The 26897-nt window shown below is 46.2% G+C and overlaps 1 protein-coding gene and 1 non-coding gene across 5 annotated transcripts in view; both read right to left on the bottom strand.

The window, feature by feature from the left end:
- Nucleotides 1–1956: 1956 nt before the first annotated feature.
- Nucleotides 1957–26897, bottom strand: part of CHD8 (chromodomain helicase DNA binding protein 8) — a 124359-nt gene continuing 99418 nt past the window's right edge. For 3 of the 4 annotated variants that reach the window (XM_088469944.1, XM_088469942.1, XM_088469943.1), the window contains exons 30-38: nucleotides 24025–24226; nucleotides 23673–23881; nucleotides 22986–23495; nucleotides 22333–22463; nucleotides 22046–22240; nucleotides 16403–16510; nucleotides 12229–12375; nucleotides 9673–9789; nucleotides 1957–3225 (exon numbers count right to left, since the gene is read on the bottom strand). In XM_088469944.1, the coding sequence (XP_088326070.1) occupies nucleotides 2833–3225; nucleotides 9673–9789; nucleotides 12229–12375; nucleotides 16403–16510; nucleotides 22046–22240; nucleotides 22333–22463; nucleotides 22986–23495; nucleotides 23673–23881; nucleotides 24025–24226 (2012 nt within the window). In that variant the 3' untranslated portion in view covers nucleotides 1957–2832. The remainder of the gene's footprint in view (nucleotides 3226–9672; nucleotides 9790–12228; nucleotides 12376–16402; nucleotides 16511–22045; nucleotides 22241–22332; nucleotides 22464–22985; nucleotides 23496–23672; nucleotides 23882–24024; nucleotides 24227–26897) is intronic. The other variant, XM_088469946.1, reaches the window with a different exon arrangement.
- On the bottom strand, nucleotides 18183–18290 carry LOC148526554 (U6 spliceosomal RNA). Its single transcript, XR_015878241.1, has one exon. It is a non-coding gene; the product is annotated as a U6 spliceosomal RNA (small nuclear RNA).

Here is a 26897-nt window from a genome sequence, read left to right on the forward strand (position 1 = left end):
CGGATCCTGAGACATGACACTAAGACATTGTCTGCAAGAGTGCGATGCAGTAGCGCCAGCCTCCTTTTTAGCCTTATTTCTGGACATGCTGTAAGTTGCAGAAAAAAACTACAGACTAAACAAAAAGTAAAGGTGTAAGCAAATCAGGGTCTTTCAGTGCTAGTATACAGTGAACACACTGGTACTATTAAATATACTTGCTTTTCTGTAGCCACTACCAGCTAGGCATACAACTTAATAGTACTCCTGTGCGTGTGGGAGTAATAGTAATAGGGGCTGCTGTGCGTGTGGGAGTCCGCGGCCGAAGTTACTGACCCAGTCGCCAGTGCTGCGGCCACCAGGTGGAGCGGCAGTGGGGGCATCCTATAGGATGCCTTACACTGTCCACTCAAACTGTAAAAATAAATTAAATAAAAATCGGAGGGCCACCTAAATTAGCCCCCCTTATAAACTAGTGCCCAGCTTCTGCCGGCACCAAACTCAAACTAAGGTCCAGTGCCTGATTGCGGGGTATAGAGGAGAGGAGCCTGGGCTTGTGGGTAATTTGCATTAAACAGTTTGGTGCCCTGACTCTCCTCTACAGTCTATACCCAGAGTAGTCCCTGTGCCCGCTAGTGGACGAAGAAATAATTTTTGTTGTTGTTGTTAGAAGAGTCTCAGGCAGTGGTGTCAAATTCGGGCCCTCAAGCTGCAGTGGAACTACACATCCCAGCATGCAGTGCCACAGTTTTAGGGCATGCTAAAACTGTGGCAGGGCTCGCTGGGATAAGTAGTCCCACAAGAGCTGAAGAGCCAGAGTTTGACACCACTGGTCTAAGGGGTAAATTTACTAAAGTGAGAGTTTTTAGAAATGGAGATGTTGCCCATAGCAACCAATCAGATTCTAGCCATTATCTTCTAGAAGGTGCTAGTTAAATGTTAAGTAGAATCTGATTGGTTGCTTATGGGTAACATCTCCACTTCTAGATAAATTTACTAAAGTGAGAGTTATTAGATCTGTTGTCCGACCATTTTGACAACTTTCAGCTCAATTTGCAAACCAAATATTGGAAGCTATCCAGATGAAAAGGTCTGAAATCACAACCAAAAGTTGTACAAAGACACCTAAACAGAGGGTTCTGGCTCTTGTGAAAAAATTGCTTTTTTTTTTCCATAATATTGCTGCTGCAAATTACCTAACTTTAAAACTTGTTTTCTCCCTTCAGTGGCAAAACGCCTATCCAGAAAAAAGGCATGTTGTAGTTCAAAATATGCACTGCTTAATGACGGTTGTTGTTTTTTTTTTTAAATTATGATCTCTTTTTGATATTGGACTTCAAAAACAGCCAAAAAATGCATTGTTAGATTTGAAGAGCAACTTTAGGTTATGTTATCACAGGAATGAAAGGAGTTTGGGGTCTGATATTTTAGCAGTGTGATTGTGTCCACCTAGAAAGAGTTCACTGTATTGATGTCATAACTAAAATAATGGTTTCCTCTGGAGATATAAGCAGCTGAATTCAAAATTACATTTTGCATGAGAGATTGTTCGGTCTACTTTGTCTTCATGCTGTGCAAAAAGTAAAATTAATTACTTCTTGGGGTTTTGATATTTGAAATCAGCGCCAAAAGTTGTAGAGACATGTCAAATTACACAACTTCTACTCCTCTAGATCAACCACAGCAGTGACAATTTTACCTACCCCCCCCCCCCCCCCCCCACACTCTGGGAGCCATAGTCTTACTATTGCATATTGTGAAGTAGAATTTTTAAGTTAGTTTGATATATATGCCAATCTCCATGTAAAATGTTATCAAAATTGGAGATGGTCAGGTGGGAATGATCTTGACATGGAATGATCCAATTGCAAGGTGTGAATAGATTGTTTTAGTGTAGCAGATGAGTTGAAGTTAACTTTGCTCAATCCATACACCAACTGGCATGTTTAAAAAGTTTAATTAAAGCACAGATTGAGCTATAATACAGTAATGATAATGAGTGGTGGTACCCATTTTAGCAACTCTTGGCTCTAAGTATTAAAGCCAGGAGCATGCATGTCATTTCTGTAGTGATAATATATTGACAGATATAAATACACCATACACATTCTTCAACTCCAGAAAAGACATTATATTAAATCAAGGAATTTATTGATTTCTCATGGATGACTGAGGAGGGAAAGTGAAGGTTGGTAGAACCCCCTGCACCTACAAAATGCAGCTTCAGCTCCTCAGTGTCAGGTCCCGCATGTACACACAAACAAAGTGCCCATTCCCTCCCTCATACAGATTTTGCACAGGTTTGACTCTGCTTTGCAAAGATTTAATGTCCTGTAAAAGAGAACAGGTTGCTGTATTCTTACTGCAATTCACGTTATCCCCATAACAGTTACCTATGGGAGTAATGCACATCAGAGCTAGGTGAATAGTGGAGAACCACAAGTGGAACAGGGACCTAGCCATCCAGATCCTGAAGTGCCTTATTGCACTGTAAGACTTTTCGTAATGCCTTAGAACCTGTTCTGTGCTAGTGTGGTGCAAGGCCCCTTTCCAACAATACAGAGTTAATAATATTAAATAATAATAAAAAAAAAAAATTCAGAGCCTCATTCATTTGTCCTTTCTGATCCAGCGTGAATCCTGCCGCGGAGGATCCTTGGACTTGGGGCTGGAAAGAGTCATGGAGTCCTGAAATTGGGAGGGGAAAGAACAAAACAAATATAAAAAAACAAAATAAAATCCTCCAAAAAACAGGCTAATGGTGAGAAGGCGGTAACTTAGTCTCTATATAGAGGGGTTTTGGCCCTGCTTCTCTGTGACTTGTTCATGGCTCCCACTAGGGGAAGGGTCCTATCAGGGTCTGTCTAAATCATCATCACTGGAGGAAGAATTTGCTGGCATCATGGGGTCATCAAGCAGAGAGAAGTGTTGCTGTGGGGGCTCATAGCCCTGTAATTCATCACCAAATGTAGGTCCTTGAATTCTGCTTGCAGATGCTGCATGCAGAGGGTGGAAACGTGGTAATCCCATCCCACCAAGTCCTGTTTGGTGCAGTATGCCTCCTCCTCCTGCTGCCCCATACACAGCCCGCAGAGGATTTGCACTGGGCTCTGGTCTAGGGTCCCTGGAGAAGGTGTGACAAGTGTCCCCAGATGGCATTAATATCTTGGAGGGAGGACGTTTCTTTCTCTTCTTGGCTGATGTGGGGAGGTGTTGAGTATCAAATGTATTCTCCGGTAGAGAAGACTGACACAAGAAAGAAAATACAGTTTTAGAAGTGTTGGTCAAAAACAAACAAACACACACACACACACCTAAAAATCTCAAACAGATTAGGGGAGCAATTAATAATGTTTTTACACACAGAGCTGAAACCAGCAACACACACCTGATTCTGCACTTACTACTGTTGCAGTTTTAAATTCTGCAAGCAAAAACAAGAGATATGGTAAGAACTTACCTTTGTTATCTCTGTTTCTACGAAGTCCATAGGGTCCACAGGGTGACCTTGGGGTATAGCTGGATCCTGGATCCTCGGGCACCACGGAGTTAAAGCTTTTAGCTGCTCCCAGGATGCACTTGGGTCCAACCTCCCCTATACCCCGCCCCCGAGCCACAGGCACCTCAGTTGGTAAGCAGCCCAGGCCGGAGGAGGAGACGAAACAGAGAGAAGGAAGACTGGAACACACAAGAACCATACTCACAGAAATGGGAGACGGAAAACCGGTGACCAGTCACAGAGCCCTTATGAAGCCAGGTGCGTCAGGGCGGGTGCCCTGTGGACCCTATGGACTTCGTAGAAACAGAGATAACAAAGGTAAGTTCTTACCATATCTCTTGTTTTCTACTTCAGGGTCCATAGGGGTCCACAGGGTGACCTTGGGGATGTCCCAAAGCAGTCCAACTAAGGGCGGGGACGCTCCTGTGCTGATAGGAGAACCCGGCGCCCAAAGGATGCATCCTGAGAGGCAAAGGTGTCAAACGCATAGAACCTCAAAAAGGTCTGAATGGAAGACCAGGTGGCCGCCTTACAGAGCTGAACAGCAGAGGCGCCACGGCTAGCAGCCCAAGAAGGGCCCACGGACCGAGTGGAATGAGCCTTAACAGAGGCTGGAACAGCTAAACCCTCCTGCATATAAGCCTCAATAATAACAGAACGAAGCCAACGGGCTAGAGTCTGTTTGTTGGCAGGCCAACCCCTCTTGTGAAAACCAAAGAGGATAAACAAAGAATCCGACTTCCTCACAGAACTAGTCCGGTCCACATAAACCTGGAGTGCCCTTACAACGTCTAAGGAAGTCTCCCCAGCCGAAAGATCAGGTGACTGAAAGGCTGGTACAACAATTTCCTGATTAATGTGGAACCTGGAAACCACCTTAGGCAGGAAATCAGGACGAGTGCGAAGCACCGCTCTGTCCTGATGAAAAATCAGAAAAGGGGGACGACAAGAAAGCGCCCCCAAATCTGAAACCCTCCTGGCAGAAGCAATTGCCAAGAGGAAAACAGTTTTAAAAGTTAGCCACTTGAGCTCCACTGACTCCAAGGGCTCAAAAGGAGGACCCTGTAAGGCCCTAAGAACCACCGCCAAATCCCACGGGGCCACAGGTGGCACAAAGGGAGGCTGGATTCTCAAAACACCCTGGAAAAAGGTGTGTACGTCCGGCATAGCAGCGATCCTGCGCTGGAACCACACCGACAGACCAGACACGTGTACCTTCAGTGAAGAAAGACGTAATCCTAAGTCCAAACCGGACTGAAGGAAAGCCAGAAAACGCGAAACTCGGAACACCTGGGGATCATAGTTTCTGGCCTCGCACCACTGAAAGTAAGTGTGCCACACTCTGTGATAGATCCTCGCGGAAGTAGGCTTGCGCGCCCTCAGCATGGTGGTAATAACGGAGCTAGAAAAGCCCCGAGACCTCAGGACGGCTGTCTCAAGAGCCACGCCGTCAAAGATAGTCGACCCAGATCCGGGTGAAGACAGGGCCCCTGAGACAACAGGTCCCGCCGTTGAGGTAGGAGGTACGGAGCGTCGATGGACAGGCTCCGCAGATCGGAGTACCACGGCCTTCTGGGCCACGCTGGGGCCACCAGGATCAGTGTGCCTCCGTCCTGTTTGAACTTGCGCAGGACCCGAGGCAGCAGAGATATCGGAGGGAACAAGTAAGCCAGTTGAAACAGCCATTTCACCGACAGCGCGTCTATCAGACTTGCGCCTGCGTCCCTTGTCCTTGACCCGTACACAGGCAGCTTGTGATTGTAACGGGACGCCATCAGGTCCAGCTCTGGCAGCCCCCACTTGTCCACGAGTAGTTGGAATACCTCTGGATGAAGCGACCATTCCCCGGGATGCACATCGTAACGGCTGAGGAAGTCTGCCTCCCAATTGAGGACTCCTGGGATGAAAACTGCCGAGAGAGCTGGAAGATAGCGCTCCGCCCAAGCCAGGACGCGGGACACCTCCGACATCGCAGCTCGACTGCGAGTCCCTCCCTGGTGATTGATGTACGCCACCGTGGTGGCGTTGTCTGACTGCACCTGAACGGCCCTTCCGTGAAGAGCGGTGCCGGACGACTGCAGGGCTCTGTATACTGCCCGCAGTTCCAGGATGTTAATGGGAAGAATCGCTTCCTCCGCCGACCAACGACCCTGAAGTGACAAGGAGCCTGTCACCGCCCCCCAACCCCGGAGACTGGCATCTGTCGTGAGCAGAACCCATTCCGGGATCCAAAAGGGGCGCCCCTCCAGGAGATGCGCTGTCTGCAGCCACCAGGCTAGGGACAGACGCACCTCCGAGGACAACACCAGCATCTGAGAGCGGATCCTGTGTGGCAATCCGTTCCATTCTGAAAGAATCAGCCCCTGCAGGGGCCTGGAATGGAACTGGGCAAACTCCACCATGTCGAATGCCGACACCATGGACCCCAAAACTCTCATCGCTGAGTGCACCGACACTCTGCCACTGCTCAGACAACTGTGAATCCGCAGCTGTAAGGAGGAGACCTTCTCTGGAGTCAGAAAAATCCGTTGCTGACGAGAGTCCAGCAGGGCCCCCAAATGAACCATCCGTTGTGATGGGATGAGGGAGGATTTCTTCCAGTTGATCAACCAGCCGTGCGCCTGTAGACAAGCGACCGTCAGGTGGAGATGCTGGATCAGTACCTCCGGGGAGCTTGCCAGCAAGAGGAGGTCGTCTAGATACGGTAGCAACCGTATCCCCTGGCTCCGAAGGTGAGCCGCCATGACCGCCATCACCTTGGTAAATACCCTTGGTGCCGTGGAGAGACCAAAGGGTAGAGCCCTGAATTGGTAGTGGTTGTGGAGAATAGCAAACCGCAGAAACCTTTGGTGCGATGTTGCTATAGGCACATGGAGGTAGGCGTCCTGGATATCCAGGGAGACCATATAATCCCCCGGTTCCATCGCCAGTATGATGGAACGCAAAGTTTCCATCCTGAATTTGGGAACCCTGAGAAACCTGTTCAGGGACTTCAAATTGAGGATGGGGCGATGAGAGCCATTGGGTTTCTGCACCAGAAACAGCGTAGAGTAATACCCCATCCCACGTTGAGACTGTGGTACGGGTATAATGACCCCCGCCGTCAGCAAGGCCTCTATGGCTTCCTGAACCTGCAAGGCCTTGGTTTTGTCCTGAGAAGGACTTGTGCAAAAAAACTGGCAAGGCGGCCTGTGCCGAAAAGACAGGGCGTACCCCTGGGAGACCACTTCTCGCACCCAGGCATCCGTGGTGGTATTGTGCCAGCACTGGGCGAATTGAAGAAGTCGGCCTCCCACTCTGGGGTCCCCCAGAGGGAGGCCCGTCCCATCACGCAGAAGGCTTATCTTCTGGCTTGGAAGAAGGGCGCCTAGCACTCCAGGCTTGCTTCTTTGGCTTTGTGGCGGTCTTGGGTGCGGACTGCCTCGGGAAGGACTGACCCTTTGCCTTGCCCTGAACCCGAAAGGAACGAAACGCCGAGCTCCGGACCTTAGCAGGTGTAGTAGCTGAAGGGAGGAAGGCTGACTTGGATTTTGCCAGGGTATCTACTATTTTGTCCAGGTCCGGACCAAATAGTAATTCCCCATTAAAAGGTAAGGCCTCCAAGCCTTTCTTTGAATCCGCGTCTGCTCTCCAAGACCGCAACCACAAGGATCTACGAGCAGACACTGCTGCCGCCGAAACCCTAGAGGTCAACAGGCTAGCATCCAAAGATGCTTCTCCAATGTAGGAGGCGGCATCTCTCATCTGTCCTAACAACGCCCCCTGGACGTCCGGAGATTCATCCGTAAACGTGTCCTCCAAGGCGTTGGCCCACCCCTCAATGGCCTTGGCCACCCAGGAGATGGCCATGGACGGCCGGGCTACAGCCCCTGAGAGAGAATAAATAGACTTTAGACAAGTCTCCACCTTCCTGTCCGTAGGATCCTTCAGCGAGGATATAGACGGCAATGGCAAAGTAGCACTCCTGATGAGGCGTGTTACATGGGAATCGACTGCAGGCGGAGTTTCCCATTTCTTACAATGCGCTTCCGGGAATGGATAATTGGACGCCAAGCGTTTCTGTGGCAGGAAACGCTTACTGGGCGTCTGCCAGGCCACCGCCATGTGATCAGTCAACTGATCAGACAAGGGGAACGCTGTAGAAGTAACCTTAGCTTTTTTAAAACTAGGATACCTTGACTTGGGAGCGGGTGCCTCATCCTCAATCAGAAGAATAGCCCGCACCGCCTTAACCAGAGCCCGCACATTGATGGAAGACTTAGTGTCTACCTCCTGGACTGAGGCATCTGAGGCTGAGTCATCCTGTACCTCACCATCATCCGAGAACCCCTCAGAATCCGAAAGATGCGCAGCCTGTGCCATGACTGAGCGTTTAGACGCCCTGGAGGGCACGTCACTGCGCAACATCGACTGAAAAGCCGAAGATGCTGCCGCCAAATCTTGGACAGTGTGGGAAAGCGCATCCACCCAGGGTGGAGGAGCTGTCACAGGAGCCTGAAACGGCACCACAGCCGGCTGTGCCACAGGGGTGGACTGAATATACATTGGCAACCCCGCATAGGGACCAACAGGCTGAGACCCCGGGGGAGTCTGCAATAATTGTGGGACACCCGGGGAATGGGGGATGGCAGGCTGGAGCAACGCCCTAGTAGGGGCGGCAGTCGGGACCGACAGACGGTCCGCGATGGACACCAGCACCTGGGAAAACATCGCCCATGGTGGCTCCTGCGAAATGGGAGGTTTAGACGTACCAGGGACCGCCTGGCACCGTCCGCACAGGCCGTCCTGTGACAAATCCTCCCTATCCACTCCTGCAGAACAGCGCCTGCAGGAGAACAATGCTGGAGCCCCGGAGTGCTCAATCTCCTCCTCAGACATGACTTAGGAAGAAAACGTGCGCACTCACCAGTGTGCTGAACAACAGCCCACAATATGGTACTGTGTAGCACACAACTGTATGTGACGGACCTCACAAATACGTGATCTATATAGGTGAGGTCAGTAGAAACACCCTTCCCCCGCACACCTGTAGGGCTTGTAGGAGAAGGAAAGGGATAGGTACAGGCTGACAGTAAGTAGAAAAAAGACACAGACAGGCAGCACTAGCAAAAGTCACATACCATGCAGGAAGATATACTCACTGCACCTTTCCACTACAATCAACCTCCCAGATTCAGTGTCTGGGAGGGCTATAGTGCTGTGTACACTGTCCTTCTGCAGGGGAGAGGTACACAGGGGGACCGGTCCGCGTGCTCCCTGAGAGTATCCACGCTGCCACAGAGAAAATGGCCGCTGGAGACCTCAGAGGAGGAGTGGCCGAGTATCTGCAGCTCAGCGACGCCAGACTCCGAGCTGAAAGGCGCGCTGAGCTGAGGGGTGGAGCCGCTAGACAGGGAAGGCTTCCTCCCCTGGCTAGCATATTAACCCCCGGGTTGCCGGCATCCCGCTTGCCGCGATATTAACCCTGGTGGTCTAGTGGTCTGGCGGGGTATGCCTCCGCTGGAGGGGGGGCCCGCCGCCACCGCTAGCGCCCCCGGTCTGTCCCCTAGACCGGGGGCATGGGACTGCATTTACAAGGAACCCGCGCACCGCCGCTAATCAGCGGTGCGCGGCTTACCTGATCTCCCCGGCGTCTTCCGGCAGCAGTCCCGGGGGAAGCCAGAGTCCGGCTAGTACAGACTCTGGCTTTCCCCGCCGCGATCCCCAGTTCAGTGCTGGCGTCGCGGCGCCAGCAGGGAGAAGGAGCGGCAGCGTGGGCGTCTGTACAGACAGCCCAGCGCTGCTGCTCTAGAGAAAAAACTAATAGTAAAAAATAAATAAATTTAACTAAGTTCAATAAAAAATTAAAAGCTTTAGGGGGCTGCTCCTGCAGCCCACCCCGCAGGGTGACCCGACTCCGGCCGGGCACCATCTAAAACTGAGGTGCCTGTGGCTCGGGGGCGGGGTATAGGGGAGGTTGGACCCAAGTGCATCCTGGGAGCAGCTAAAAGCTTTAACTCTGTGGTGCCCGAGGATCCAGGATCCAGCTATACCCCAAGGTCACCCTGTGGACCCCTATGGACCCTGAAGTAGAAATGACAGATAATAGTAAGCTTTGAAAAGTCACCAATTAGTTAATAAGCCTCCAGGTCTTTTAAATTATACAAATTTAGCTCAACCAATCATACTGTGTGTTCATAGACCATTTATCTCACTTTTTTCCCATTGTGATGGTGGGAAGGCTGCACAGCACCCGCAACTCCAAGTGCCACCGTAGAGGATCTTGATTTCTTACTCCGGTGTTTCTTGCGTTTCCTGCGGTCCTCCATATACTGTGCACAAAAAGGAGAGATATATAAACATGTGCCCATGCAATGAGTCTGGTAGTTGCTGGTATAGGAAAATATTAACCAAAAGCTCTCTCATAAGAGTAGTGCAAAATATTAATAGTAAGCAGAAGTGAGACATTCCAAATAAAACATTGAAATCTTCTGTTCCTATAAAGTTCTACTTCACAAGTATATTATTCTCAATCATGGTCTTTATTATTCAAGATTTAAAGTAGAACTCTTAAATCTACTTCAGAGTGTATGGTGATTGTTCGATGTGATAGAGTTTTATAACAAGACAATTATAAAATGTAGTTAGTTACTTAATCATTAGATCAGCATTTTACCTGTACTATACTGTTTTCTGGGAGAGCTGAGGCCAGGGTCTGTGTCCATGGACGCAGACTTCCTGGCCTCACAAGTCGCCAGGACCCGTTCAGGCTGCAGTAAGCTTCAGTTACCACCACCTGGCCAAAAGGGACTACAATCCTAGGACATTTGTTTTTATGTTGAAGTTTTTGCAATGTATTGTAACATTTCATATACACACACCTAATTGTAGAATGCATATGTTGTATATCAAGTTACTGTAGTCCATTGGTTATATAACTGAATTCATTACATGTAGTTGACCCTTATTGGTTAAGTGTGGTTTAATTATGGAAAGATTGGCACTCCACTACAATGGCTTGAAACAGGCCAGTAGGTCAAAACATTTAGGGATGGAGGTGCTTCAAACTGGTTGAAGATTTCAGGTTTCCCCTTGAATATATGCAGTTATCAAACTGTGACATAAGCCTGTGTTGTGGCCATTTTGAAAAAAAAACAAACAAAAACTGAGAATTGTTGTAACATCTTATTCTGGTAGGGGAACCATTTTTATTTATGTATTTACACAATAAATTGTTAAGGATAATCTGTTCTTAAATACTACTTCATATATTTTGCCATTTCTTTTAGGATGTCAGATTTCAAATACAGAGAAGTAATGAGAAAAAGAAAGGACTGACTGCTCTTTAAAAAAAAAAAAATAGACTCCTTTAGAAATTTATTGGATTCCATTTCATTATTTTTTCCACAGGAAAAAGTTTGTTGTTTGTGATATAAGAAGCACCAGGAGACGATCAACTGTTCATATTTAGATAAGAATTTTTGATGTCCACGGAGACCAAGAACTGCTCCATAAAGACTCCATCTGGAACCTGTTGTCCACCACTGGGTGTTTAGGTTAAAATGGATCAACAATATGAAATTGTTTTTTGGATCAAGAAAATATATGTAAAGAAATCGTAATCCCTTCTGGAACTGGAAAACCCACCCATGAGGTGGCTAGACTTCTTATATTGTGTCTAGGAAGACCTGCTGTGAAAATAAAACAAAAATTCAAGGGTTTTCAGGAGATCCTCTCACCCAGGCATCTCAAATGTAACAAAACCACTGATCATAGAAGAAAGGTAGGCAGGCTCCCACATTAAAGACAAAAGCTGCTTCGACCACTTATCCTCTGCTTTGTTAACCCAAACTGAGGCTAAGAGGAGTGTAAAGAGAGACTCCAGATGCAACTTATAAAGACTCAAGGATATCTTCAAATCTCCCATCAGTGCAATTCGTAAGAGCTGAAGCATTCAAAATTAGAATAGTGTAATAATCTTGCATAAGAACTCTATGGGGGCATCCACCATTGGTGGGAATTCACATTTCTCTGCTCTAAAATCCCTGACCACGTTTCCTCAATTCAACACGATTATTCTCTGAGGTTTCTGTAAAGGGAATACCCCCCTCACTTAACCCACTGAAACATGCTGTGAGAGCTCAGCAATAGACTGCTCCTTAGATCTAGCACAGGCTGGTTCTTCCAGATCAGTTGCATCATCTAACTTTGGAACTATGCTTTTTACAACACATAACAGACAAAGATCAGGTAGGGGACAACTGTAATGCACAGTCAGAAGAAATTACAAAGACAGGCAAATGACCTTAGCAAAAATCTGTGGCCACTAAACGAAACAATTTTTCATAGTTCCATGCAAAAAAAATATAAAACAGGAGAGAGCTGCAGGTCTAAATGTCCAATGAAAGCCCACCAAGGAAGCATTGCTGGTGGTCAACGGATTAGCAAATTACTCTAGAGCTCAGCATATTCATTGCCACTATCCATGAAAATGGTACTCTAAGTGCTGAAGTAGTCCCCACCCAACAAGTCTCCGTAGCAGTTAATTATTATTTATTACCAGTAATTTATAAAGCACACACATATTCCGCAGCACTTTACAGAGAACAAGGGTTGCAGAGGGGAGAAGCTTCTGCTTTCTAGAGATAGCTACATTAAGTGCTAGCTTCTTTGGACCCCTCAAGCAATCCAGGGTGATCAGTGTATCCAAGATTGGAATAAAGAGAAACAGATTAATGTGAATATTAATCCTAGTGCTAGTAATAACTTACAGCTAGAAAACGTGGGTCCACAATGTAGTCAGGATGCCTGTGCAGCCACTCATGCAATTGGCAGCGTTTTGGTGCTTCTTCTCCCAGGAGTACGGTACCATCCCTTTGATTCACAACTGGTATTCGGGCATCCATATCCAGCTCCATCTGAAATGGAACACGTTGCAGTTTACACATGACAAACCTGCTCTTCATACTCTATTGATACAGATATAAGGCACTAAATGAAAAATCGGAAAATGTAGGGGTCGGAAGTGCTGGAGAGTTTCACTCATTGCTAATGCTAACATACACATGACTGCTATAATCATAAGAGACTAAATCGTTGGTGCAGCGTGGGAACTGTATTGTTCTGTAAAAAATGCTGAACAAATGTACATATGTGTCCTCATACATCTAGACTCCTTGCACGTTAAATAGCCTTTCTCGTTGCGCTATGCCGTGGTTCAGTAGCGTCGAGCAACTTTTTACATTCAAATAAGTTTTATTTGCACAGCGATACGAATATGTAGCACAAGCAGCTTCTGCTGATTAAAAGGATATGCAACATGCCTATATTCGGTGTGCGGCTGCAGGTGTATCTGCATGTGAAATGCTACGTTACAGTGTCAGTAACACTAACATAGCGTTTCACACGCATATACACCCGCAGTCGGACTCAGAACATAGGCATGCCGCATATCATTTCAATCTGCAGTGCTTGTGCTACCTATTCACATCGCTGTGCGAATAAGACAAATTTGAAGGTAAAAAGTCGCATGAAAAGACGCTACGTGCTACACAGTCACACGGAGCTCCCGCAATATGTGTAGCGTGATTTGTAACGTGCGGAGGATAGATGTATGTGGACACATCTGTATTATTCTTTATTGACTTATTACCATGTACATTAGATCGCCAAATCCTCTCTGATCCAGAACAGAAGCAATGACCCCAGAAGACAACACAGTCTGAACGACTCTTTGTAGAGAAACATATTTTGTTGTTGTCTGTGGGTAGGCCAGTGGTGAAAAAAACATTTTGGTTGACAGCCTAAGAGGTCTAACAGAAAGCTCCTGGAGAAGTATGAGTGGCTTTGTGAGGTAGCTTGGCTATTCACTTTCTCCGGGAAACTAAACAAACCTCCTGTCTAGCAGAAGGTCAAAAACTCTCTTGATCTTGATTTTCAGTATGAATACAGACCGTGAAGGTGGTCACAATCCTTCTGACTTTTTGGATTTTAAGCAGGAGGTGTCACAAAAGTTACGAGGGGGTAAGAAAATTACTTTATGTAGCTGCTGGCACAGCAATAATACTTTTTAACTCCGAGCCAAACAGAACCTCACCACCGAAAGATTACAAAACCTTATTGGATTATATGTCAGCTGGCCAGTAGCGTAAACAAAGGGCCGGATGGGCTGCAACCACAGAGGATGATATCCTGGCTGACAGAAGTCCTGTGTCAATAGCTGCTTTGTTCACCCAAGTAGAGAACAATAGACCATAGCAAAGCACCTGTGGTTGTGAAAGCAGATTTCAGGGTGGACTCTCTATCTGTGCTATCCCAAAGATTAGAAGAATTAGGAAGGATAGTTGTAGTCTTGGAGAGGGGGGCTATGGAAGCATGTCTGCATTCTTCCATTGAAAGCAGGTAAAAGAAGGCCAGTCTCATAGGAACCTGGAACTTTGTATTAGGATGTCTTCCAATTAGGAAAAAGCGAGGACGTCTTGCACAAAGCTTTCCCTGGTCCAATCTGTCAGCTGGAATTCTGGTCAGATATTTTAGAAAACTACCTTCTTGCTTTTGGATGTACTTTCTTTCTCTGACATATAAACAAAATGAAGGGAAAACCGAGAAGACTTCTGTTCAAAACATGATGAAAGTCTAAACTAAAATAAAAAAATAAAAAAACTGCCTAGAGAAATACTTTTACATATAGCACACACTACAACATGATGTGGAAGCTAAAACCCTCACTCAGTAGATGGAAACAGAAAAGTATTCCCACCTAAACAAACACAGTATGGCAGGGAATAGAGAAGATGGCCACAAATAATCCCTATAGGGAAATATAACTGCAGAGCTGTAGATACTTCATGTTGGGTGTGAGCCAACCAAAGAGGAGTCTCTGCCTCTCGTTGCAAAGTGGTTCTCCGACATACTCTTCACAGCCTAACCCTCCCTCCCCCACTATGCTACCAGACTAATTACCTGTGTGGAAAAAAAAAGTCTATGTATCTGAGACTTTCCGCAATCAGCACAATGAGGGGAGAGGAAATCGGTCTCGTTTGGCTACATCAGAATTATTCTCTTACTATTAAATGCTTTTTATTTTTAACCACATAACCATCATGTTGGTCCAGCAGCTGTACATAAACAGGGGGGTAAGGAGGTACCACTGCGGTGCCTCCTCTGTCCACACTCCACCTTCACAGGGTTGGCAACCTGGGTCTTTGCCACTACAAGTACTGACCCGTGTTCACATGCTGCTGCATCAGATGAGAACAGCCCGTTCACCAGAAGTACAGCTTATGTGACAATAAACAAGACTAAAACCATAGGGAGCAGTCTTATTTGTGGAAATAGCTGGCCCTGGAAATAGGTGCGTAGCCCCTTCATGCACAGTACATACTCTTTGGTGGGCTCTCGTTCACTTTTAGAAGCCATAACAACTTACAGTCAGTGTGGGATCTTCAGCACCCATTTGTAAATACTTCTGACTGAGGTGTAAAATATTGGGCATGCTATTATGAGGGGTTTAGTACCTGCAAACTTGCAGAAAACCTGATGTCTGACTTGCAAGTTCACTTTCTTTCCTATATGTCAAAATCTAAAAAGGAGTATACCAGAGTCAGCGTTTGATTCAATATTCAGCAGACATCTCTCAACTAGGGATGTCCATCTATACCGATTGTAAATAGTTTCAGAATTGATGGATGTTCATTGATGGTGAACATCAACTGCATAGATCCAAAGTTGGATGCCCACGGTCAGCGTATGCATGACTGGGGATCAATGATGGTTAAATTATATATGGTTTACACCCAATAGTTAAAACCATTGAAAGACCATCCCTACTTTCAACTAGTCGCATTTCCCCCAACGGGTGGGCAAGGTTAAAATTCTATAGGCTGTGGTTGCCCAATCCTCAAGGGTTTAATCAGTTCACCGGAGTGAGTTAGGTTAAGAGGTCCTTGGTCCCAGTAGCTGATCTACATGACAAACCGGCTTGAACTAGAAGCCTGGTGAGTTCAATGCAGTGCTGCTCTGACTACATTATCAAGTGCAAGAGTCTTGACATAACAGACTGACTATTACTCCCAAGCAAAATGGCAGATTATTTTTTGTGACTCCTCCCGACGGGGGTAAATTCCTTTTGAAAGTAGGATGTTAATATTTTATTATGGGAAATATTCCCAGATGCTAAACACTCAAGGCACAGATGTGTCTGTGGCTCCTCAAAGTCATTGTTTAGAGGTTGAAGTGTCTATGCTGAAAACTACAGTTATGCACCATCTATCCTGTCTATCCTGAGGAATTAGGAGTATAAGAGATGTGGCTGTAGATGCCAGTCTCACTGGAAAGAGAATTTCACCCTCAGTGTTTCAGAAAGCTCTGCCTTAAGACCTGCAAAGCAGATGCAGTGTCTAAGAGAAGTTTCTACCATTTTGAGAAAGAGTCTTATTCAGCCCAAAGTGGTAAAGATTACTATTATTAGGAAAAGACTTTTCTCTGATCATGTTTGCTCCCAGACCTACGAGGTCCTAATTTCATTCCTTTTGATCTGAAGGGAAAGCAGAAGTCAAACATCCAGAGGAAAACCTTTTGTCCCAACAGAGTGGAAAACAGGTTTGGTCAGCTAAGCGTCCACATGCCAGCCACTAAAGACAAAAGAGTTGACATGCCCAGTAATCTTTCCACCCAGGTTCTCCTGTGGGTATAGAGTGGGAGGAGCAGACATTTAATGTGCCCACACTACTGTTGTGCTTTTATTCCCCAAAGTATCCACCCACCCACAATGGATTTAGAGATAAGAAAAAAAAAAAAATCCATGTTTCTGGCCGAACTCATACCAATTCTCCAGTGAAATAACCTTAAATAATACAAGACAAACAAACTAACTGGATCAGATTATTATTATTAGTACAGGTGCTCTTCTGCGACCAGAATTTCCTGGCCAATGAAGCAACTTACCTGGGCCAATTTCTTCTTACTTTTCTTCTTATGGACATGCTGTACAGACTCCACTGCTCCATTACCAAGAAGCTTGTGTTTCTGAAACTTTATTTTTAGTCCTTCCTCCTGCAAAATCAAAAAAAAAATTTGGTTAAAAAAAAACAGGATTTTGGTACTTACCGATACATCCCTTTCTCTGATTCCACAGGGGACACTGGAGTTCAAGACAGTGGGGTATAGACAGTGGTAGAGTAGAGCCTGGCACTTTAAATAACTCAGAAGTGTGACTGGCTCCTCCCCCTCTATGCCCTATCAGCCGCAGTTTAAGAACTGAGCCCGAGAGGAGACGGAGGACAATAGGAAAATGAGAAGGAGATGACCACAGAACGGAACAATACCGACTGAAGGAGAACCGAGGAACCCACTGCAGGGAACACATGCAGTCACAGAACCATATAAGGAACCAAACAACACGGCAGGTACGCAGCGCTGGGCGGGCGTCCAGTGTCCCCTGTGGAATCGGAGAAAGGGATTTATCGGTAAGTACCAAAATCCTGTTTTCTCCTTCATCCACTAGGGGACACTGGAGTTCAAGACAGTGGGGACGTCCCAAAGCCAACCTCCCGGGTGGGAAGCGCGGAGAACTTGCAGACCCTTTGGCAAAACCGAAAACCAGGATCGCCAAGAACCACAGGCCCAATGGAAAGGCAATAGCTGAGGATCAAGTGTCGCAGAACAGAGGAGACAATCAGAACTCCTTGCTAAACAGCCACAGAAATTCCACAACTTACAGCATAATTCGAATGGAACAACGGCTAGCGAAAGAACACCCACAGATGAAAACATTAAAAACAGCGTAAGCTCAGCTGAAACAGACCAAGTCCGAACCATAGTCGAACATAGGAAGCTGTATAAGTCGCAGACAGCAGACTCCCAGCACTGCTGGACAGAATACATATAGATATACATATAATAATACCAATCTACAGATACAGAGCTGATCCTGTCCACAGACTCCTAACAAGAGTATACAGGGAGCCAAAAGTGAAAACCGAACAGTCGCCCTAGACCATTCTCGAGGCCCAAATACTACAAGGTTGTCAACCAGCAGAAGGAAGTCTCCAACAAATAGAGATCCCACTGGGTATGAGGCAGAGGCGGCTTTGAAAGGAATTGTGGTCTCAATTCTTTCAGAGGGTCAGACAGCAGTACCACCATTCTGAAACAGAGGGATCAAACAGCAACGGAAACCCTGCAGTTATAAATCCCCATACCAGACCACTGGCAGAGTGTCTGGCAGCCCATCAGTTGCCTGCTTATAGAGACGTCACTACCGCTTTGGGCGGGTGTCAAACTTGTGAATGGGGCGCCCCAGGCGGGGACTATACGGCAAACGCTCTGTGCCGGCCTGAAAAGAAAACCACAGCAATGACCCCAAACAACAGACAACGTCCCTCATGATGGAAGTGCGTAGTCAGTACAAACTGCTGGCCCGAACATAGTATGAAACAACCCGGATACCCTGGCAGTTGAAGAGCATGGATGCAACAGCCACCCAGGGAGAGCTACCAATATATGGAAGTATCCCATACAGCAAGGCTAGAGAACAAGGACAACCATAAAGGTACCCATCAGGTACCTGTCAGTGTGATGAAAATATCCAGAGATACTGAACAGGAATCAGGCTCCCGACGCAGAACATAATGACCGCACACTTTAATGTAAAGATGTGCCTTAGCCCATAGATGCGCTACAGTCCTTTATAACTCCAACAAATTCTAGTAGAATAAAGTGACAATTAAGTATGGAATGCTTCACGAATATGCGTGTCATCCTTGCGCAGGGGCAATGCAAATCTTCTCTGTATCGTTCCAATTTTTAGAATATGTGCTGACGAAGCGAGCACTCTCAATGTTGGAACTATGCACCCACACGCCAGGAAAGCTCTAAAGTGTAGTAGAGCCAACTGATTACGAGAGCGGATGGCTGCTAGGACTGCAGCTCTATACCTGAGCTTATTACATTAGGGATGTGTTATATATATATATATATATATATATATATATATCCCCACAAGTGACCCTTGAAAGTTATAGTGATCACAACAAGAGGGATTCAAAATTGAACCGCAGGGCCAAGGATTTACTTGATACTCCCCAATCTAATCAAGCCAGGCCTGACCCTGCCTATTCGGTGGGTGGCCGTAGGCCTTCAGGCACAGGAGCAGTAACTGCAGTCTGTTGTCATTTAAACAATTAGGTCCTGAGGATGGAATAGAACCTGGATTCTCTATGTACTGATAGGAAGTGTATCTAGGGGCCACTATAGCCTCATTTTATTGAGATATTGACAAGACAATAATATTGAGTACTGGAACCTATACTGAGAAAGGTACCTCTACGTAGACATAGAGTGCCTTAGTTATCCCAAGTAAAGAAGGATATATCTGTAGTGATAACCCCAGTTAGGGTTAAAAAAAACAGGTTTTCCCAATTAGGAAATATTCATACAAGGAATGTGAATATATCAGTATATATACACACACGTACACCCAGACAAACATAGTTGCACGAGAAGGCAATCTCTTTGAAAGGAAGAGTTAGTACCAATATAGGAAGCTTACTTGTCAGACACCTGCACCGGGAGATCAGCATGCTATAATATATATATATATATATCTTGCATTCTTAGAGTCCTATAGTTTGCTCCACAATATACATGGGTGGACATACAAGAAGGCCCCAGGACATGCATAGGGTCCATACTAGAAGCAATGCCTGAGGGAATTGTGACTATCAAAATGTAAGCTGCAGAACATGACTCTAGTCTATAGAGCCACCATTTTATATATACGGTATATGGATATAGTTATTGTACCAAACTATCGCATCAGGCGAGTCCAGACTCCAATCGCAGGATCCTTCTTTTAAAATATGCTAGGTAAAACTGATAACAGATCCTCCTCTGCCTTTACGGTAAGGATAAGAAGCGATACTATACGCGTACCTACATCAAGATCAATAGGTGACTAATATTTAACATGAGCAACAGTTAGAGCCATGGAATGAACTGAGCCAAGACCTTGGTTGAGTCCAGGACAAACTTCACTCCAGACATATGTGTATGTGCTAAAGTATGGCTTATGTATAAAATACAAATATATACATACATGTGGATTACCTCCACGCAGGGAGACTGCTCATGTGCCGCGTGTGGCAGTCATTCTGCTACGCCGTAGGGGCCTGGATATTTTAACAGCGTGATGTCCCAGACTGGTTTCGATCCTTGTACTCTTCTGTCACTGGTGTACTCGCCTTATCAGGTGAGCCATGTGAGCTCCAGTTGAACCCGCTTTTTCAAAGTGGGAATCAAAGAGACGACCTCAGTGTAGTATACTGATGTACACAGGCCTATTTGACACAGACATAGATCAATCGGCAGATCACCCAGAGGGCAAGTGACATGGACACAGCCTCTATATTAGGCTGCGGCATGTTCCTCCCTGAGCTAGTGTCAGGGGCCCAGACACTCACTCTATAATAGTGGCGGCGGGTCCCATGATATGTAGAGGTGCTGCTCTTTAATATGAGTACTGATTAAAACTTAATCAAACAGACTCCTGCAGCCATTTTGAGATAGTTATTACCATTTTACAATTGTCTATCTTCTAAACAGTAACACCACAATGACGTAGGGCAGCAGTTAGGATAGTTGTGGCGCCGACTGTTTTGCAGTGCTCTCCCCTCTAACAATTCATTGTGGAATCTGACCACCATTCAAGTTCTATATGGACCTTGCCGCTGCGTAACTCAGTAAGCAGGAAGACTGCTACACTGCATGCGTAGGTTTGTAATTCGCTCATTATGCATCAGCATAATCTATTCCAGCACTATACTATTATAGAGACCAAACTAGGTTCTATCTAGATTCTGCCGCTGCCCATATATGCTACTGCTATGCACAGGGGAGTTATACATATATTCATTTTATTAATTTATCAACAGTTTCTACACAGCACAGCGTATTCCGCTGCGCCATCAATAGGAAACATCAGTAGACAAAAGTGGCAATAACAGACATATATATATATATATATATATATATATTACATACTACATATAAAACACATACTTCCCCATGTAGGCATGTCATATTACATTTGGCTACCTTGTACTAGCTGCAGCAGCGGAATTGGTATTTAAGGTTACAGTGGGTGCAGCCTCTACAGGGGCCCAGACCTCTCTCTGCACTGCCAAGAGAGTGCTATAATAAACCTGCGTTGTACTGCGCGCCAACTAAGCGAGAAGCTTAGAAGCAATTGCGACACCTGCTCCCCGGGAGTAGTAATGGCCGCCAGACCTAAGCCACGCCTCCGCACTGCCGGGAATAGCGCTAACTTCGTCCGGTCTGATACAGCTCCCACTAATGGCGGGCGTTTAGCGCGCCTACCGTGACGCTACACCTCCCGTTCTTCATTTTGGGAGGACTACTGAGCGCCCGACGGCCTGACAGCGCTGCACTGACCTTGTGATCATCGGTGCAGTGTCTCCTCCTTTAACAGGAGGAGGGAGAGCATGGGTCTGTTTAAGCGCGCCTATAACAGCCATGCGGGAGATCAACTTGGCGCCGGTGTTCTTTGTAAGCACTGGCGCGGTGATGACTGACAGCCGCTGAGCGGCTGCTAGATTACAGACAGCCGTGCTGAAGCGGTGTCTAAGTGCCCCTGTCAATGCCGTCGCCGGAGCTTCTACAGTACAAGCCCTGGCGCGGCTACAATTATTCCATGCAGAGGCACCTATAGTGACAATATGTCACTGCCCGACGGTCATCCCCTCATTAAATAGGAGGGAGAATTGGTGGCTAGGCATTAGCCAGAGACCCGGCCGCTGACTGCAGAGTGCAGCGGCGGGTCTCGTAAGCAGCTCCGACACTGCCAGCTTACTGACAGGGGGAAGGAGACTAATAGCCGCGCAGCACGCGCTGTCCCTGAGCCCAGCGTTTTGGCACACCACTCCAGCTAGTCAGGAGTGGTGGGATATACTTACGGACTGCTGCGGCCAGGATGCTGGGCTGAGGGGGCGGCAAGGAACCCGGACACATGCCGGTGTGTCAGCAGTCGTGGGTCCTCGCAGAGTCAGATGACTCCATTTGTTATTGCCCCCTCCTCAGGGTCAACGGACACAGGCTGCAGTAGCCATGGCGGTGCCCTCCCGGCGGCTCCCACGTAGCAGGCAGACTGCCACAGTAAGCAGTCTGTCTGTCCTCAATGCTTGTTAAATAAACATTAAAAAATATGAAAAAGGCTGGAGACAGCCTGATGTGCTACCGGCTCTCGGGCACATTCTAAAAACTGGGGCTGATGGGGCATAGAGGGGGAGGAACCAGTCACACTTCTGAATTATTTAAAGTGCCAGGCTCTACTCTACCACCGTCTATACCCCACTGTCTTGAACTCCAGTGTCCCCTAGTGGATAAAGGAGAAATATACATGTGCAGAGCTATAATTGAATGGTTATTGCAAAAGGGAATGTGGAGGAATATTTGAAAGCGTTGGTTAAGGCAAGGTTTGCAGCTTACTGAATACTTACATTATTAGTTGAGACCAATCAAAATGATGAACAAACATAAGAGGTGACTGCTAGAAGAGATCCACAGACTTACACTTTTGATTTGGACCGTAAATTCCTTTGGGTCGGGAGGGGGACGTATCTGTGTGAATGGTGCAGGGCTCTGTTCTTCTGGAGACATGCTATCAGGACTGTCACTTGGTGGGTCAGATATTCTCCGTGGTGAAGCCCATTTTCCGGTCAACACCGCATTGCAAACTTGCTCAAGTCGACATATTAGAACCCGATCCTGTAAACAAGAATTTTAGGCCTCAGCTAGTTTGTGACTATATTATCAGAAAATGTAACACTCTCAGAAGGATTTCTTATTCTATAAATCACCTTTGGCCAATCTGCACTATGTGGATTCTCCAAAGCTGCCTGAGCACTGTCCTCTGTGTTGAGGTCAGCAGGGGACGCTGTGAGAGACAAACGGCTTTCCTCATCAAACAAACGAGAGTGCGGAAGACCTACTAAGAAAATACAGACATAGATGTCTACAAAGTGGAAGACCAATACTTTAACATTTGTGTATTTGAGAGTGCAACAAAATTTTACCTAGCATAAGCTTAATATAAATGAAATGTATTGCATGCTGTTTATAAGTTAAATCATAATGAACCATATTCAGAGATCGATCCAATTGTGCGAGTTTAAGGAAATAAAGGGGGTCTAGCTAAATTAACTTAACAGACAAATCATATTATCGTCATCTTGTTTAAACTTGAGCACACAAGCAAAAGAAAAGTTCTAACATGGATTACTATTATGCTGATATCTAAAAGCAAATTAACTTTAAATAGAGTTGATACCTTTAACATCTAAAATATATTCTATTGTATGTCAATCTTGCGGGTAACCGTAATTTGTGCAATTAACATGAATTTTTACTGGCATAACTATTTTAGAAGTATAAGAATAGACAATCAAATATGGATGGGGAAAATTTATATTTGGGTGGAAAAAAACAAAAACCTTTTCTTCTAAATACTCACCGTTAATTTTGCCCACTCTACTCCCATTGCTTTCATCTGATGAGTCTTCTAAATTAGATGAAGAGGAGGACGATGAGCAGGAAGATCGGCGTGGAGCTGGAGAGGAGCTGACAGACGAAGAGAGTGAAAGAATATGAGGGGGTTGATGTTCTGTGGAAGCTAGGGAGGGTACAGTAGGAGTGGATGGCCGCGAGAGGTTACACATGCCCCTGGATTGGAGGTAGCTGAGCCGGCAGCTCAGAAACGAAAATGAAGGGTCTGGCATTAGTGTAAGATCTGTGCGGCTCAGACCATATCGTGCTGCCCCTTCAAGGAGCTCTTTATCATGGCGGCCACTTTCCCACCACTCTGGTAATTCTGAGTCTGGCCGACACAGGGACAAACGTGCAGGAAGCAAGGGGTGACACAGGACCTGCTCGCGCACCCTGCGCAGGAGGTCAAGGCGGAACAAAGCTCGTGAAGCACGTTCCTCCGAGATAGGATCGATGAAAAGAGATGGGTCTGGGGGCTCTACAAAAAAACAAAAAATAGTAAATATACAGGAGATGCCAAAATGCCCACATAATACATAACCAGTAATTACTACATTTAAACAAACTGGACGAATAAAAGAAAAAACAAATGAACCCTCTTAATTATAGCAACTGTGTACATTCTCAGTGGCTTATAAGTACAAATGCTACTCACCATCCCCTGCTGCTGGTGGCAAACGACATACTTGTCGACACATAGCCACAAAACCATGGAAATATTTGAGTAGCGATTCATCAGTTTTCTTATCCAACCTTGCTAAACTGCGGAATCGCTGCCAGTCATAATGCTGTGTGTCTGGGTCATACTCAACCCCAAAGCTGGATAGTACACGGAAAAAGTCACAAGCCTCACGACGCGTCCATCTATTAGAGATGTAAAACAAAAAAATGTAATTCAACAAAGCGGAGGAGAAAATCACGCTGAACGTAACACTACAGAACCACCCCTAGTGTTCAATGTTCTGACATTCACAGAAATCCCATGCCTCATAATAATGCATGCTCACCTCTGCTGCTTCTCCCGACGCGCAATTTCCTTCAGTTTGAAAGCTGCCTCACAGCGCTTCCTGCGTTTGTCACCCCTCTCTGCGGCTTCCATTTTTAACTGTTCACGTTTGTAGCTACGTTGGTAGGCAGTGACGAGGCGCCGAAGGCGGGCTGTAAGAGCAGAGCCAGGTGGCCACAACATGCCACTGGGCATAGGTGTTGCTAAGGAGAGAAAGGGAATCAGATTTAGAATTACTGTTGTGGGATCTGTACATACCTTATCTACAGACATTGCTATCCATTTCCAACTTGATGATTTTTAAAGCTTACCCTGAGGCAGTGATGACTCTAAACGAACTTCAGTGAGGTGTGCACATTGCTTCACATATGTTATTTGCTTTTTTGTCAATGTTGGATATACCTCATGACCTTAAGCTAGTTAAAATTTGTCACTTGATTTAAAGGCATGCTTTTACCTCTATGACCACCTATTTTTTAACAAAAGTGGACATTGAGAATATCTGGGATGCAAATAGTTTTTTTTGAGTTTTCTCATTTTACCTTTAAGTATTGCTTATAGCAGAGGTTCACAAACTCCGCTATTACAGTCCAGCTTTTAAGGCTATCCATGCTTGAGTACAGATGGAGTCTGCAGTGGAACTGAGCATTTTCCACCATATCGCAAGTGGACACGATGGATCCCAGAACCTGCATTGTTGAGTGAACAGACACTGACCGGTTGAGGAGAAACCTGCAAATTTAAACTGAAGTGCCACAATCTTGTCTTCTGGCAGATATATCCTCTGCGCCAGAGAATCTAAGCATGCAAATAAATGCACCATCTGTTGTACTGGAAGAAGCGACGACTTCTTCCAATTTATGATCCAGCCATGTCTGTGTAGACAGGCAATTGTCAGTTTGAGATGATGCTGCAACACCTGTGGAGATTGTGCAAATATCAGGAGATAGTCCATGTATGGCAGTATTCTGACTCCCTGGTGCCTGAGGCAAGCTGTCATTATCTTGGTAAACACCAAAGGGGCTGTTGACAAACCAAAAGGCAGTGCCTGAAACTGGAAAGGTTTCTGCAAAACCGCAAACTGCAGAAACTGCTGGTGGGACGGTGTAATTGGCACATGCAGATAAGCATCTTAAATGTCCAAGGACACCATAAAATCCCGTTTCCATTGCCAACACAATTGACCGAAGGATTTCCATACAGAACCTGGGCAACCGGATAAATGTGTTGAGACTTTTCAGATTCAGAATAGGCCGCAGGTTTGTCGTCTGACCTGGAAGCCAGACGTGTGTTTGGCCAAGGTTTTTTAGACTGCGGTCTCTTACGAGAACTGGTTCTAGAGAAAGACTGACCCCTTGCTTTTGCTTGTGGCCGATAGGATGACTGCCTAGGTCTAGGAGTAAACGTCGAAGGCAGACCAGCCGCCTTGGAGGCTGCTACTGTAGCTACAATCTTATCCAATTCTGTGCCAAACCGAATGCCTCCCATAAACGGAAGGGATTCCAGGGCCTTCTCGAACCCTGCATCTGCTTTTCAGTCCCTTAACAATAGGGCTCTGCGATCCACAATTGAGGCAGCCGAAGCCTTAGAGGACAGAATACCGACGTCAATGCTGCCTCCCCTAGATAGGAGGCAGCCTCCTTAATATAGGAGATAATTGTCAGCTATTCTCTGGAAGCCTCTGGAAGTGTATTGTTTAGTGCCTTTGTCCATTCCTCAATGGCCTTAGAAACCCAGGCCGTAGCCATGGCCGGGCGGGTAACAGCTCCTGACAGAGAGAACGCCGCCTTGAGACAGGCTTCAAGTCTCCTATCTGTGGAATCCCTAAGGGAGGATGCAGATGGTTTGGGCAATGTGGTGCTCCTGACCAGATGTGCCACATGCATGTCTACAGTGGGTGGAACTTCCCACTCAGCACACTCGTCTGGCAGGAAGGGGTATAAGGCTGTAACCTGGAATCGTCTATCTGGAGAACTCCATGCTTCTCCCATAAGTTCAGAGAGGTGCTCAGATTTGGGAAATTTAGCTTTTACCACTTTCGGGCATTTAAACACTGGAGCCTCTTTTTTTCTGGCTTATTATCTATGTTTAGCACAGCTTTGACCTCCCTAATCAAGGAGGGGACATCTGCTGTTGAAAAATGGTCCTCCTCTCCTGAGAGAGACTCTTGAGAGGAACCTTCACACTCGTCAGAAGACGCACCAGAGTTTACAGGCTGGACAGAATGATTAGAAGAAGCCGACCACCTTCTGGTTTTAGGATGTACCGGCCTAGCTGCTTGTAGTTCTTGATGAAATGCAGCAGGGTTACGAAATCATACTCTGACCTGCGTGAGCATAAACGTCCATCCAGGATGGATGCATAGGGGGCATAAACATAGTAGGTTGTAGCTGCTGAGGATACCCCATAGTAGGGTCCAGCCTAGGAGCAGATAACCGCTCTGCAATATGTGCCATGATCTGGGAAAAGGAAGCCCAAGGGGGTTCCTGCCCAGGAGCTGGTATATTTGACAGGTTGTGGTGACTTCTTGTAACAGTGACCACATAATCCATTCTGCATGAAATCCTGAGGGGGTAACACCGCATGGCACCAGCACAGGGGCTTAAGACACCTGCTTTTCAGTTTCTTTAAACATAACAATATCCCTAATGTTATGCAGAGTAATACACAATGTTTCACACCCACAATAACCCCCACACCTGTAGCAGAGGGCTTATGAGGAGAAACAGCAGTGATAGCTATAACTGACAGTCTTTCAGGAATAAAAAGGCAGTATAACACACAGCAGATTTCCAAGTCACATGCAATGCAAATAATATGTAAAATATATATAAATGCAATAAGCTCTTAAGTCAACTAAAAACCGCACACAAG

This window comes from Taudactylus pleione, unplaced genomic scaffold (genome assembly GCF_031769625.1).
Source record: "Taudactylus pleione unplaced genomic scaffold, aTauple2 ptg000095l, whole genome shotgun sequence".
NCBI classification, from domain to species: domain Eukaryota; kingdom Metazoa; phylum Chordata; class Amphibia; order Anura; family Myobatrachidae; genus Taudactylus; species Taudactylus pleione.